At 36.6% G+C, this 12,183-nt stretch overlaps 1 protein-coding gene across 1 annotated transcript; it reads left to right on the top strand.

Moving 5' to 3' along the window:
• Positions 1–7,616: 7,616 nt before the first annotated feature.
• LOC120010635 (protein SIEVE ELEMENT OCCLUSION B) lies at positions 7,617–10,586 on the top strand. Its single transcript, XM_038861427.1, has 7 exons — positions 7,617–7,876; positions 7,976–8,080; positions 8,186–8,634; positions 8,739–8,848; positions 8,923–9,065; positions 9,218–9,709; positions 9,785–10,586. Exons 1-7 carry the CDS (start codon positions 7,670–7,672, stop codon positions 10,415–10,417), a joined length of 2,139 nt encoding a protein of 712 aa, XP_038717355.1. The 5' UTR covers positions 7,617–7,669; the 3' UTR covers positions 10,418–10,586.
• Positions 10,587–12,183: the final 1,597 nt, after the last annotated feature.

Genomic DNA, 12,183 nt, shown 5'->3' with positions numbered 1-12,183 from the left:
TTTGGCCATCCACAACATCACTTTTTGCCCAAACAACATCCATTCTCCTGGCCAAATGTAATATATGTATATATATTAGAAAAGATTTACCTAAGCACCTATATAATAACACCAAAGAATTACAAAGAAGTTACGCTTCAACACCACATAAAGTATAAGCAAACAACTTGCACCTTTGAAAATAACACAAAACGAATTAAATACATGGACCAAAAAACAGAAACTGATAACAGGAAAATATCTGCTTAAACAAAAAACACTGACAAAGTTTACAAACAATCGAACTTGTAAACTTAAAAACCCCCCATTATAAATCAATTGCTAAGAGAGAAAGAGAAAACAAAGGAAGAACCTTTAACATTTGCAGCATCATCAAACTTCCCATCATAATTTGATGGAAAACTAAAATTTGACCTTATAATTGGACCTACAGATTTGAATAGCACCATTAATAAAATGAGGGAAAGGGATGGATAAACAATAAGTCAGTCGTCACCTTGATAGATCTCCTCCAAACAACATTATTAACCTAGCCAGCGGATCTAGGAATTAATTTAGTGAATCTCCACTAACTGTCAGAGCCTAACTTAGCTTTCTTTCCCTTCTTCAACTTAGTGGAGTGATCATCCTTCTCTTTTGTTGATGCTGCATAAAAATAATTCATCTAATCATATTGCATTAAAAATATATGAAACTTCACAGAAAAATGGTGGCTTGAATCATATTAAGATGCTAAGAGAAGTATACCAAGACATTTTAAACCACTAATACCGTTTCACTTCTCCCACCCTCAATCCCACCCCTACCCCGAATATGTAGTAGAAACTGAAGTCATTTAAATCATAACACTCTTTGGTCCAGATTGCATAGTTGTATCGAATGCACCAGAGCATCCAATCACCATGTCGTGGAATCCAAAACCATCTAAAAAAATTTCAGTTCCTGTTTGGTTCCTGAGAAAATATGAGTTCATGCCATAGAGTGTAAAGTTTTGATAACATCTGTTAAATTTTTTACACAATTTTTCTTTTCCAATTAAGCGAAGTATGTTCTCATGGGCCTTCATCTTCCTAATGAGCTTTCAATAATCAACGTAAAGAGAAAAGAGTGGAAAGAAGTGATGAACAAAGCAAAAAGAAATCACTTTAAAGCTGTAAGGAGGCATGAGAGAACAAATATAAAGTGGCATAAACTGCTATAACAAAAGACACGAAACAAAACTTACTTAGAAGATATGAAACACCGCAAAATAACTTACTGAAAAGATGCGAAACAACGACAGAAGCAACGAAGTTTTCACCCATAGAAACCACCTAATCAGAAACATAACTTAAATTTTATAAAATTTAAAGGTCATAATGACCTACATCTACCTTAGTAGGTTCCACCAAATCAGAAAGAAATTAAACATCAAAATAAAAATTAACTAACCAACAACATAAGCAACATCATGTAGTCCCCTGCTAATCATTGCAAGCACCCAAGCCATGAAACTAACCTGAGAAACACTAACAGATCGGTTGAACAAATCTTAACAGACCAAAGCAAGTTCAGACAAACATTGTTAATAAGAGTTTATTAAAAAACTGAATTATGTATAGTATATACACTGTTTAGAAACTGCTATTAATTTCAAACCAAAGTATGTACAGAGTTCACCATACTTTTGCATCAAGTAAGTATGTAGATTGTAGAGGAAGAGTTAGGTTACAATGGTGCAGCCCAATGATAGCAAAAACAACACGATTGGAAGCAAAGCAGAAATATATACCAGTAAGCATGGGAAGATTATAGGTCTATGCAGCAGTAAGAAATGTATGCACATGAAGACATACATGGAAAGAAAAGGCAATTGTAAGCTTATAATCAAGGGTAAGGGTAACATAGTGTTGTGCCTGACCATTTCTAGTTTTGAGCCCTACAAAATTTTGCTTCCTCTTCTCCAAAGATGCTAATAATACCCAAACCGAGAGAAAATGAGAAAGCCTAGAAGAAACACAAAATTAAAATAACTAATATAAAGCTAAAGAGAATATCAATACCTCAATCTGTTGTCCAATAAATATTTGTCCAGGACAATTGCCAAGGCCGGTCAAGCCATGGTCCATGAACTCAAAAACCATGTAGATGCTCCCAATGTACTTATTACCATCTGAAACAACTCGGGGAATTGAGTTAAATTTATAAATTATGGGATAACCATATGAAAAGTTAATTACACCGTATTTTATGAAAAGGCTATACTCACTTGGCTTTCCTTGATCATCGTTCTCACAACCTAGAAGGCAGAATCATAATATCAGATAAGTGAAAGCCAATATTATATTAAGATTTATAATATCTACAGAGATGTGGAAAAAGATAAAAGTACCCTAAGAAGCGACGATCTGTAAACATTAATCAACTTGAGGAAGAGGAGTAAGAAAGACAAACTAACTAACATGTAGCAACCAAAGAAGCTGAGAATGAGGCAGAGCCAGGTAAAGCAGTCAAGCATGGATGGCAGAAGAAATAAATCAAATAACAGATTTTGCCAAAAGTTGTTGCCATCACAGTTGGGCAGATGCTTTTTATTTGTTTTTTCATTCAACAATCTAAATGAACATCACAACATTACATGACACATCTCCTAACAAAATAATGAACAATGAAATTTGCAAGTAATAATCAACCAGAAGCTAAAACAAAGCAAGGGAAAAGAAACAAAGTTCGAAAATCATACAAACAAAAAAAAACCCAGAAGTGGGTCATCACCTTATTGCTCTGCAAAATGGTGATGTCCTCAGATTCTTCGACACCTTAGCCATATTGCGGGAGTGGGTGACCTCGTTGCGCACAAAAGAGCCAAATGGAGATGAGAGAGGAAGGGAGATTAACCGGAAAAAGGGTAGGAAAATGTTGATAATGGGCGAGCCTTATTGGAAGATCTAATGCAGCATGCAAAGAAATAAAAAAAGACGAAGAACAGCAAAGCACAAATAAATGAACCCTCACACGTAATAAATACGAAGAACAACAGAGCACAATCACCCCTAACCTAGAAAATGTAATTGCAAGACACAACAGCAAGTGAAAATTAAACAAATCCAGTATCTGGATGTCTTCACCTTTTGCTCACGCCAATAACCCATCAATCGTTGCTTGGAGGAAGAAGAGCATTGAGAGAGACCCAACATTAAAAAATGAAAGACGAATTTCAACAACTTCAAAAAGAAGTGAAACAACAGCGATCAACCCAGAAGAAAACATTAGCTGAGAATGAAGTAAAACTACGAGCTGAAGAAAAAATAAATAGTTACTTATATCACCTCAATAGCAGGAGGAAACATGACTTGAGACGAATCACTCCAACAACGTTTAAATTTGTGGTAAACAACAAAGAAGTATGCAGAGAAGAGCCCAACATCAAAAGAAGAAACATGAATTTCTGCAACTCACTGCGCACAGAACAACCTGAGGTAATCAACAAAAGGAGTCAAACAATGAGTAACGGAAAAGAAACAACAACCGCGGAGCCAACATTCAAAGCTCAACAAGAGAAGAGAGACGAAATGAAGACATATACCTTAGTTGAGAGCCATGAACTGAGGGAAAGAACAGCAATTGAATGATAATCCAAGGAACGAAGGAAGGAAGAAATATCGAACTGACAATTGTGAGCTGATCGCTTATAGACGAATGTAAGAGAGATGTATGAACCACAGATGTCATCTAAATGAATGGGATCTTCGTCCCGCACGACGTCGTTTTTGGCAACGAATTCACATGATAAAGAGCAAAAACGACTCGGGCTTCGACGAAACATACATGCTCAATGCGAAACGGTGCCGCATGCAAAAAAAAATGGAGATACGACAAACAGACGCATAGATAAGACAAAGAGACGCGTGACGCTTTGATCGAGAGGGCACAACAAAAGAGAAAAGGAGAAAAACTCAGATAGAACCACACGCGCGATTACACCACACAAAACAAAAAAAAAAGACAGAGAAAATGCCATTTTGTCTGTCCACTTGCACGACAAAACGAACACCAATCGAGAGAGTATGAAAAGGAGGGGCAACTCACTGCAAAATCACTTCAAATCTTTGGGCTTTATATATTGTTTTTTGTCTGTCCACTTGCACGACAAAACGAACACCAATCGAGAGAGTATGAAAAGGAGGGGCAACTCACTGCAAAATCACTTCAAATCTTTGGGCTTTATATATTGTAATTGATTTCATAAAAATACTGAACCACTTATGTATAATATTAATTTTTATTACATGTTATTTCTTGCATATTTTGACGATATATTTTTAATGAAATTATTAAATTGATAATTATTATTGAACTATAATAATATCAAATTTTAAAAATCATTATTATAAAACATAAAATGAACAATAATATAAATAATAAATTTTTGTATAAATAAAATATATTTATTTAAATAAATAAAATTTTAAAAAATAAAAATTTTGCGACGGAAATCTCGTTGCAAAAGTTGTGGCAAATTTGCTCCACAAAAAATTAGATTTTAAAAAATAATATATTTTGCGACGGAATATGCAGTCGCAAAATGCGTGGCAAATTAGCAACGAAGTATTCCATCGTAAATATTCAAAATTTTATTTTTTATTCATTAATTAGCGATGGAATATTCCATTGCAAATGCCGTTACAAAATAATTCCGTCGCTAAAAGTTCATCGCTAATTGCCGTCGCAAAAAATCTGTCGCAATTTTCCGTTACTAATTTTTGCTACGATTGTTTTTGTAATGGAAAAAATTCCATCGCAAAAAGTATTAGCGACAGAATTTTGATGTTTTGCGATGGCTTTTTTCTTGTAGTGGGACACTTAACTAGTGATGGATTGTATACCCCACCCCCAAACAATGTGATACAACCAATAATTGTCCACAAAACATGGCTCATTATAAGCCACAATTACAATATAGTTCAAAATATTTATAAATGATATAATTTGTTCATCATCATAAGAACTTACTTTATCAACAATAATACGACTAGGTTGTACCCCAAAATGATTTACAATACGGTTTAGGAAAACCAACTACAATTAAATCATGTAATAATTTAATACTTGGAAAAATCATTAAATATTTTGTTTAAATCTCATTTGAGATAAATACTTTTGAAATACATTTAAGCAAAAAATTTCATCTTGTGTTCCAACAGACTTGAGATCCTCCAAGGAGTAGCACCTTGTCCAGGCCGAAGCTCCGACATCAATCCCGAACCCCTCATCCATTGAACTCCATAAGGATGTCAAATATGCAAAAATATCGGTTTTGAATGAATTTAAAATTTCCTTTTCTAATGCAGTAAAAGAATTTGATGCAAATAAAATCCTTTATGTAAAATTCTTTGTTACGAAAATTCATTTGTAAAATACATATAATGAGTACAGGAGGGTCTAGAGCCACAACAATATGTCCATGGAGGAAGACAAGAAATAATGGAATTCAACAATTAACCATGGACGACCATCCAACACAAGGCTTTATCAACAAGCCAACAATTGTAGGAATAAAAGAATTTAAGAATTTATGACATTCTTACAATGATTCAACACAATCATACAAAGGTTCTCAAAGAAGGGATGGGTTTCCATGTCTCTTTGTGCACAAACTAAAATCCAACACCGAAATTAATTATTTTTTTTGGTAAGCCACTATCCAATAAGCCAACCTATTGAAAAAAAAAAAATACTATAGCTTAATTAACCAAGCCTAGAACAATTTTAACAAATACCAAAATTTTTGTATAAACCCTAAAATTCTATTCTAACAATTATAAATAAATTCATATCTAGTGGGGTAATGGTTCTTACCCAAGTGTAGAGACCTTTGAAGAAGTATCAAGTGGATAAAAATAAACGATTTTTAGTGTCAAATCCTCTTTTGTTGCAAACCCAAGCAAGACCAAGGAAAGAGGTTCAAATCTCTTGATTTAGTAAATAAGGGGAAGCAACCTAAGTTTAGGTTAAACTTGGTGATGGGTGGTGGCTAGACGGCTGGCCGAAGTGGCTGGCTGGAGAAGAGAAACCAAGAGAAAAGGAGAATGACAGGAGAGACCTGTTCGTGTGCTCGCTTTTTATTTTTTTTTGAAAATACCATATATAAGAGCTTAAAGTTTCGGGTTCTGCAACATCATTGGAATTTCAACTTAACTCAGCAATTTTCGAGGGGCATATCTCTCTTATTTCAAGTCTATTTTATCGTGTAATATACCGTTGAAAAACCCTAATTACATAATTTTATAGTATGTAATTTAATCATGAAAGCACAACATAACCAAAAAAATATTAACCCTCAAAATTCCGGGTTTTGACATGCTTTAAAATTTTCAGATTTTAGCAAAACTTGCATACCCTATTTTCTTTCATTCTAACACATTGTATTCAATCTAAAACATAGATATTGACCAAAATACATCTATCATAGGCTTTGATCCCATCAATGTTGGATCATATGGTCATACTCAACGTGCATAAAAACAAAATTCCATGCAACTTTCCTAAAATCTCATGTATCATGGTCTAAAATACATCACAACGAACATCATTCAACATACCTTTGAATCACAAATTAAATGCAACCGTTGTTGTGCGAGAGAGAGTTTTTTAGGAGATATTAATCTTTGTTATTTTCGTTCTTGGTGTAAAAGGCATTCACAAGTGCATGTGAAATGGGGTTGTAACTTCCATTATTGGGGAGTTGCAACTCCTCTTGGCCTTTTCCTCAACTAGATGTGAAATATTGGTGTGCAGTAGCACAAACTATATACTTTGTTTCGTTTTTGGCTTTGTTGTTGAGATTTCCCAATTTACCGGATATTAATAAAAGAAAAGAATCAGAACTTTCTTTCTTATTGCTTTTTCTTTAATCTTGTTTTTCAAGTAGGAAAAAAATGGAATAAATCAATTAAGGAAGCAAAGGATAGCATCAATTTGATTGGTTCTTACACAAAAAAAAAAGGACTACTGATACTCCATTTGATTGGTTCTGACACAAAAACATATCAAAAACAAATCCTTTCTTTATCTTTCTAATGTTAATGTACAGTACAGACATGACAAACTATACTTTGTTCCTTCTTTTTCTTTTTGTTGTTAAGATTCCCAGTTTACATGATAATATGGAAGCAAGGAATCAAAATTTATTTCTTCATTTCAAGTGAAGAAAGTTCTTAGTTTCGACACCTTTTTGTTTCGACGGCCATGATCACTTGAATTTGGTGATACTGTATATTCTATTTGGGTAGTGTATTATGATTGAATGATGTATTAGATATAGAGACAGGATCCAAAGATATAATAACCAATGCAAGATTCAATTTTCATCACTTGTAATGATAGAGAAGGCATCAAGCTTGCAGTCTTATTCTGCAGATACTTAAACCAAACTTTGCTCAATCTAGTCCACAATTATTTTATTGTATTTTCCTCAACTTCTGTAGTCAAATGATTAGGAGGTGGCTTCAACTAGACATATAAAGGTTTGATTTAAGACAGAAGCAAGGAAGTCGATTCAGATGGCCTTTATTCCATTTTTAGGTACTACAAATGTGAGACCTAAATTTGCAACCATGAAGCAAAAGCAACATTAATCTTCCTTGTGCCTTCTTACAGCCAGAGTTTTGATTCTGTGTATAGCTTCATTATGGCTCTTTGGTCAAACCCAGGTGGTAGCCAGCAGCAGCTTCTCAGGAGCGACCGAGGTATGCTAACATCCGATGATAATGTGATGATGAAGCAAATTGTGGCAACTCATGTTCCTGATGGCAGAGACGTTAATGTCAAACCTCTTCTCCAACTCGTCGAGGACATCCTCAATCGTGCCACTCTAGATGTTGACACCACCATTATGGTACTAATTAGGAGATCTCCTAATTCATACATCTCAAATTCATCACATAATTATGATTTGGTTCTTCTGACTTTAATGCAACATATGATTGTGATGTAGGGAACTAAATCACAAGTCGAAAGCATGGAGGACAAGACCCATCAAGCCAATTTCAATGCCATGATTGACGCGCTGGCGTATACTATCGACAGAATTTCCAGTGAGGTTGGTACTACGTGCAGGATCTGTGACATTAGACAAACAAAAATAATTTCCAATCTTTGCAATCGTTCGATTAACATTCTGAAAATTGATTCGGAATTTTTTCAGATTGCCTATAAGGCTTTAGGTGGTTCTGATGCTCATGCAACTACTTACTCACTATTCAACATGCTCTCAAGCTTTTCATGGGATGCTAAGTTGGTGCTCACCCTAGCAGCTTTTGCTCTCAACTATGGAGAATTCTGGCTTCTTGCTCAAATTTACTCATCCAATCAACTTGCCAAATCAATGGCAATTTTAAAGCATTTGTCTAGCATCTTAGAACATGCTGGTTCATTGAAGCCACGCTTTGAAGCCCTCAATAATCTAATAAAGATTATGGTGGATGTTACAAGGTGTGTGATCGAGTTCAAGGAGCTCCCACACATGTACATTACGCCGGATGTACCAGCATTGTCCACTGCAATGGCTCTTATCCCAACTGCTGTCTATTGGACAATAAGGAGTGTTGTTGCTTGTGCAAGCCAGATCAGCAGCCTCACTGCCATGGGCCATGAGTATGAATTTCCTATGAGAAACTTGCTTTGATTTCAATAATTATATATATGTTGATCTCTCTTGAAGTAAGATTAGATTCCTTAATTGTGGTTAATGATTTCAGGTTTACCGTATCAACTCAAGAGGCATGGGAACTGTCCACCTTGGCTCACAAACTGAACAACATACATGAGCATCTTAAGAAGCAACTTTCCATTTGCTATCAACACATAGGTCAGTAAAGTATTTTAATTATATGGTAGGATATGATTGCTCATGAATGATTAAATAAATGTTGTTCAATGCAGACGAAAAGAGGAATGTGGAATCCTTTCAAATGCTTGTGAATCTGTTTGATATGATCCACATTGACAACATGAAAGTGCTCAAAGCCCTCATATATGCCAAGGATGATAAACTACCACTTATTGATGGCTCAACTAAAAGAAGGGTCTGTTCATGTTCTTGTATTATATTGTCTATAAAACCATAAATATATATATATATATGTATATATGTTGTTTAATCAGCATTTCTCATTTTTCTATCTGGTACTAATGCTATGCAAGGCATGAATTTTTGAGAATTTTCCATGGAGTGCAGGTTGGCCTGGACGTTCTAAGGAGAAAGAATGTTCTATTGCTGATATCAGGACTAGACATATCCCAGGATGAGCTTTCGATTCTAGAACAGATTTACAATGAGTCTAGGCACCACGCGGCTAGGTTGGATAGTCAGTATGAGGTTGTGTGGATCCCAGTTGTTGAACGAGACATCTCCTGGGACGATTCATCGGAAAGGAAATTCGGGACCCTGCATTCAACAATGCAATGGTACATAGTGCAGCACCCTTTATTAATCGAGCCGTCGGTGATCAGGTTTATCAAGGAGATTTGGCACTTCAGGAACAAGCCTATCCTCGTTGTGCTTGACCCCCAAGGGAGAGTGGCCAGCCCCAATGCACTCCACATGATGTGGATTTGGGGCAGCAATGCCTTCCCCTTCACCAGCCCAAGAGAAGAAGCTCTCTGGAAGGAAGAGACATGGAGGCTTGAGCTTCTTGTGGATGGCATTGACCCAATAATACTTAACTGGGTAAGTCTACATCTCTATCAGTACCTTGTTCTATCAGCTAAAGTTTTAATCATAAATTATGGTTTTTGATTTCAGATTAAGGAGGGAAAATACATAATCTTGTATGGAGGAGATGACATTGAATGGGTGAGGAAGTTTACGAATAATGCTCGAACTGTTGCGCTGGCAGAGCGCATACCTTTGGAGATGGTCTATGTTGGGAAGAGCAGCAAAAGGGAGCAAGTCAAGCGAGTCATATCAACGATCACAGCGGAGAAGCTGAGCTACTGCTGGCAAGACATGACCATGATATGGTTCTTCTGGACAAGGCTAGAGAGCATGCTGTTCTCCAAGATTCAATTAGGCAAGGCTGATGACAATGACCCAATGATGCGAGAAATCAAGAAGCTTCTTAGCTATGACAAAGAGGGTGGATGGGCTGTGCTTGCTAAGGGGCCTAATGTGTTGGTCAATGGCCATAGCACAACATTTTTGCCTACACTTGTGGAGTATGAGTCATGGAAGGTGAACGTGGCTCTCCGAGGCTTCGATTCCGCTTTTAAGGATCACCTTTCTAAGATCCATGCTGTCGCTAACCCTTGCTGCAAGTTTGAGTTCCCGAGCTCCGCCGGAAAGAACCCGGAGAACATGAGGTGCCCCGAGTGTCACAGCGTGATGGAGAAGTACCTCACTTTCGTCTGTTGCCATGGTGGAGGTGTTCCAAGATAAGCTACCCTTTTAAGATACTATTTCATTTCTATATCTACCTGTTCTTCTTACTCTTTTTCATGGTTCATGCGATCTATGTAATAAATCGAGTGTACCATTTGATGCCAGAGGACTCTTATGAAGTTAACTGGCATTTGATTTCATAAATAAAATTTTTTCTCTATTTCAACAACCAAATCCAATAAACCGGAATAGTCTGGTCGTTTCGGTGTTTCAAGTACGGTTTGCTAACCATTCATAATTTGTGAGCGCACGCCCAATATAGGGAAAGCTACTGCTCTGCGTGGATTTGTTCTTCGCCTTGAATTCAATGGCGTCGACGCTGCCAAAGCTCTTCAGAAGAACTGTGGACGCAAGGTTGATTGCTTCTCTACTCGATTCACAATCTCCAAAGCTCATTCCACCTCTAACTATACGCCCCCAAATCTGTCTCGTGTTATGCAACCAAATGTAACTCGACCAAACAATACCTCGTCAGAATTCGAGATCGACGGTCTCTAAGCTGCAACAAACAACCACCGTCTGAATTCTTCTTCGATATTCTTCTGGTGTAGTTTCTACACTGATTTAGGACTTCTCTTCCTAGGCCTAATAAGGCATGAGCCAATCAACCAACCCATCTCACAAGACCAGACCCAAGCAAATATGGTGTCATAAGGTTCGTAACAATACCTCCCTCTCAAAAACACCTTGTCCACAAGGTGTTGAAGTCCGCCAATATAGCCTTTGTATCCTCCAGGATCAAATGGAAGTACATTAGTCATTCTAACTTGATCATTATAAATAATTTGAACCTGCATCTCCATAAGATCAACTTGATACAAATGCTTGTGAGCAACAATCTGCAAGACTTTAGCTGCACCATCACGAAGTATAGATATTTTAAACGTGTAGTAGTGGAACATCCTGCTTCTATTATCCACACCTTTAATCACCTTGAACACAACTTCAAGGTCATTTGCCAATATAGTCTTGTAAATAGAAACATAGGTTGTCATGCCAATCTCATTTAACTTCTTGAGTTTGTGGGTGATATTTTGCAGAAGTATAAATTGGAAAAACTTGAGCTGCCAGCTGTCATTCATCACAAGAAGTAAGACTACAAAGGCTCTGACAACGCAAATCCAGTGTAGATGTCTATTCAAGTGGCAAACACACTTTAACAAAGCAGCTATGAACAAGGTTTCATCACCAAATTCTTTTAAGGCACCACATGACACTGCACTTGAAGATAAAAACTGCATATTTGTTTTTGCTAGACAGGGTATCACAAGGTTTGGTCTCAAACCAGCTATTCCTCCACCTCTTTGACTTCCGTTATCCAACCATGCAACTAACCACTCAATATTTGCTGCCCAACCCAGCATTTCACAGCCAGAAGAATCAAAATAAAGATCACTTCCTTGCATTTTTACCAATTCTAACATCTCTGCAGCTGATGGAGAAAACAATCCTAAACAAATTCCTCCATTCAACTCACCAAAAACACCTCTTTCTTGGTCTTCGTATAATAGCACACACATATGACCAAATAACACCTCCTTTAACACAACAATTACATACTTACATACTAAAATTATAGACTTACTCATCTTAGGACCACCAGGGTCATAAACCCCTCCATTCACAAGCTTCAATTGAATTTGCTCTGCACAAAACCCCCTACTTGCAAGGGCATCTACCAGAGAGGTCCAAGAACACATTTTTCTTTGAACCATTTTCACAAACAACTTGTATGCACCACCAAAATAACCCATGTTTTGTTT

This window comes from Tripterygium wilfordii, chromosome 12, assembly GCF_013401445.1.
Source record: "Tripterygium wilfordii isolate XIE 37 chromosome 12, ASM1340144v1, whole genome shotgun sequence".
Taxonomy (NCBI): Eukaryota; Viridiplantae; Streptophyta; class Magnoliopsida; order Celastrales; family Celastraceae; genus Tripterygium; species Tripterygium wilfordii.
The sequence above is the reverse complement of the archived record's forward strand: the minus strand, read 5'-3'. Positions and strand labels throughout refer to the sequence as shown.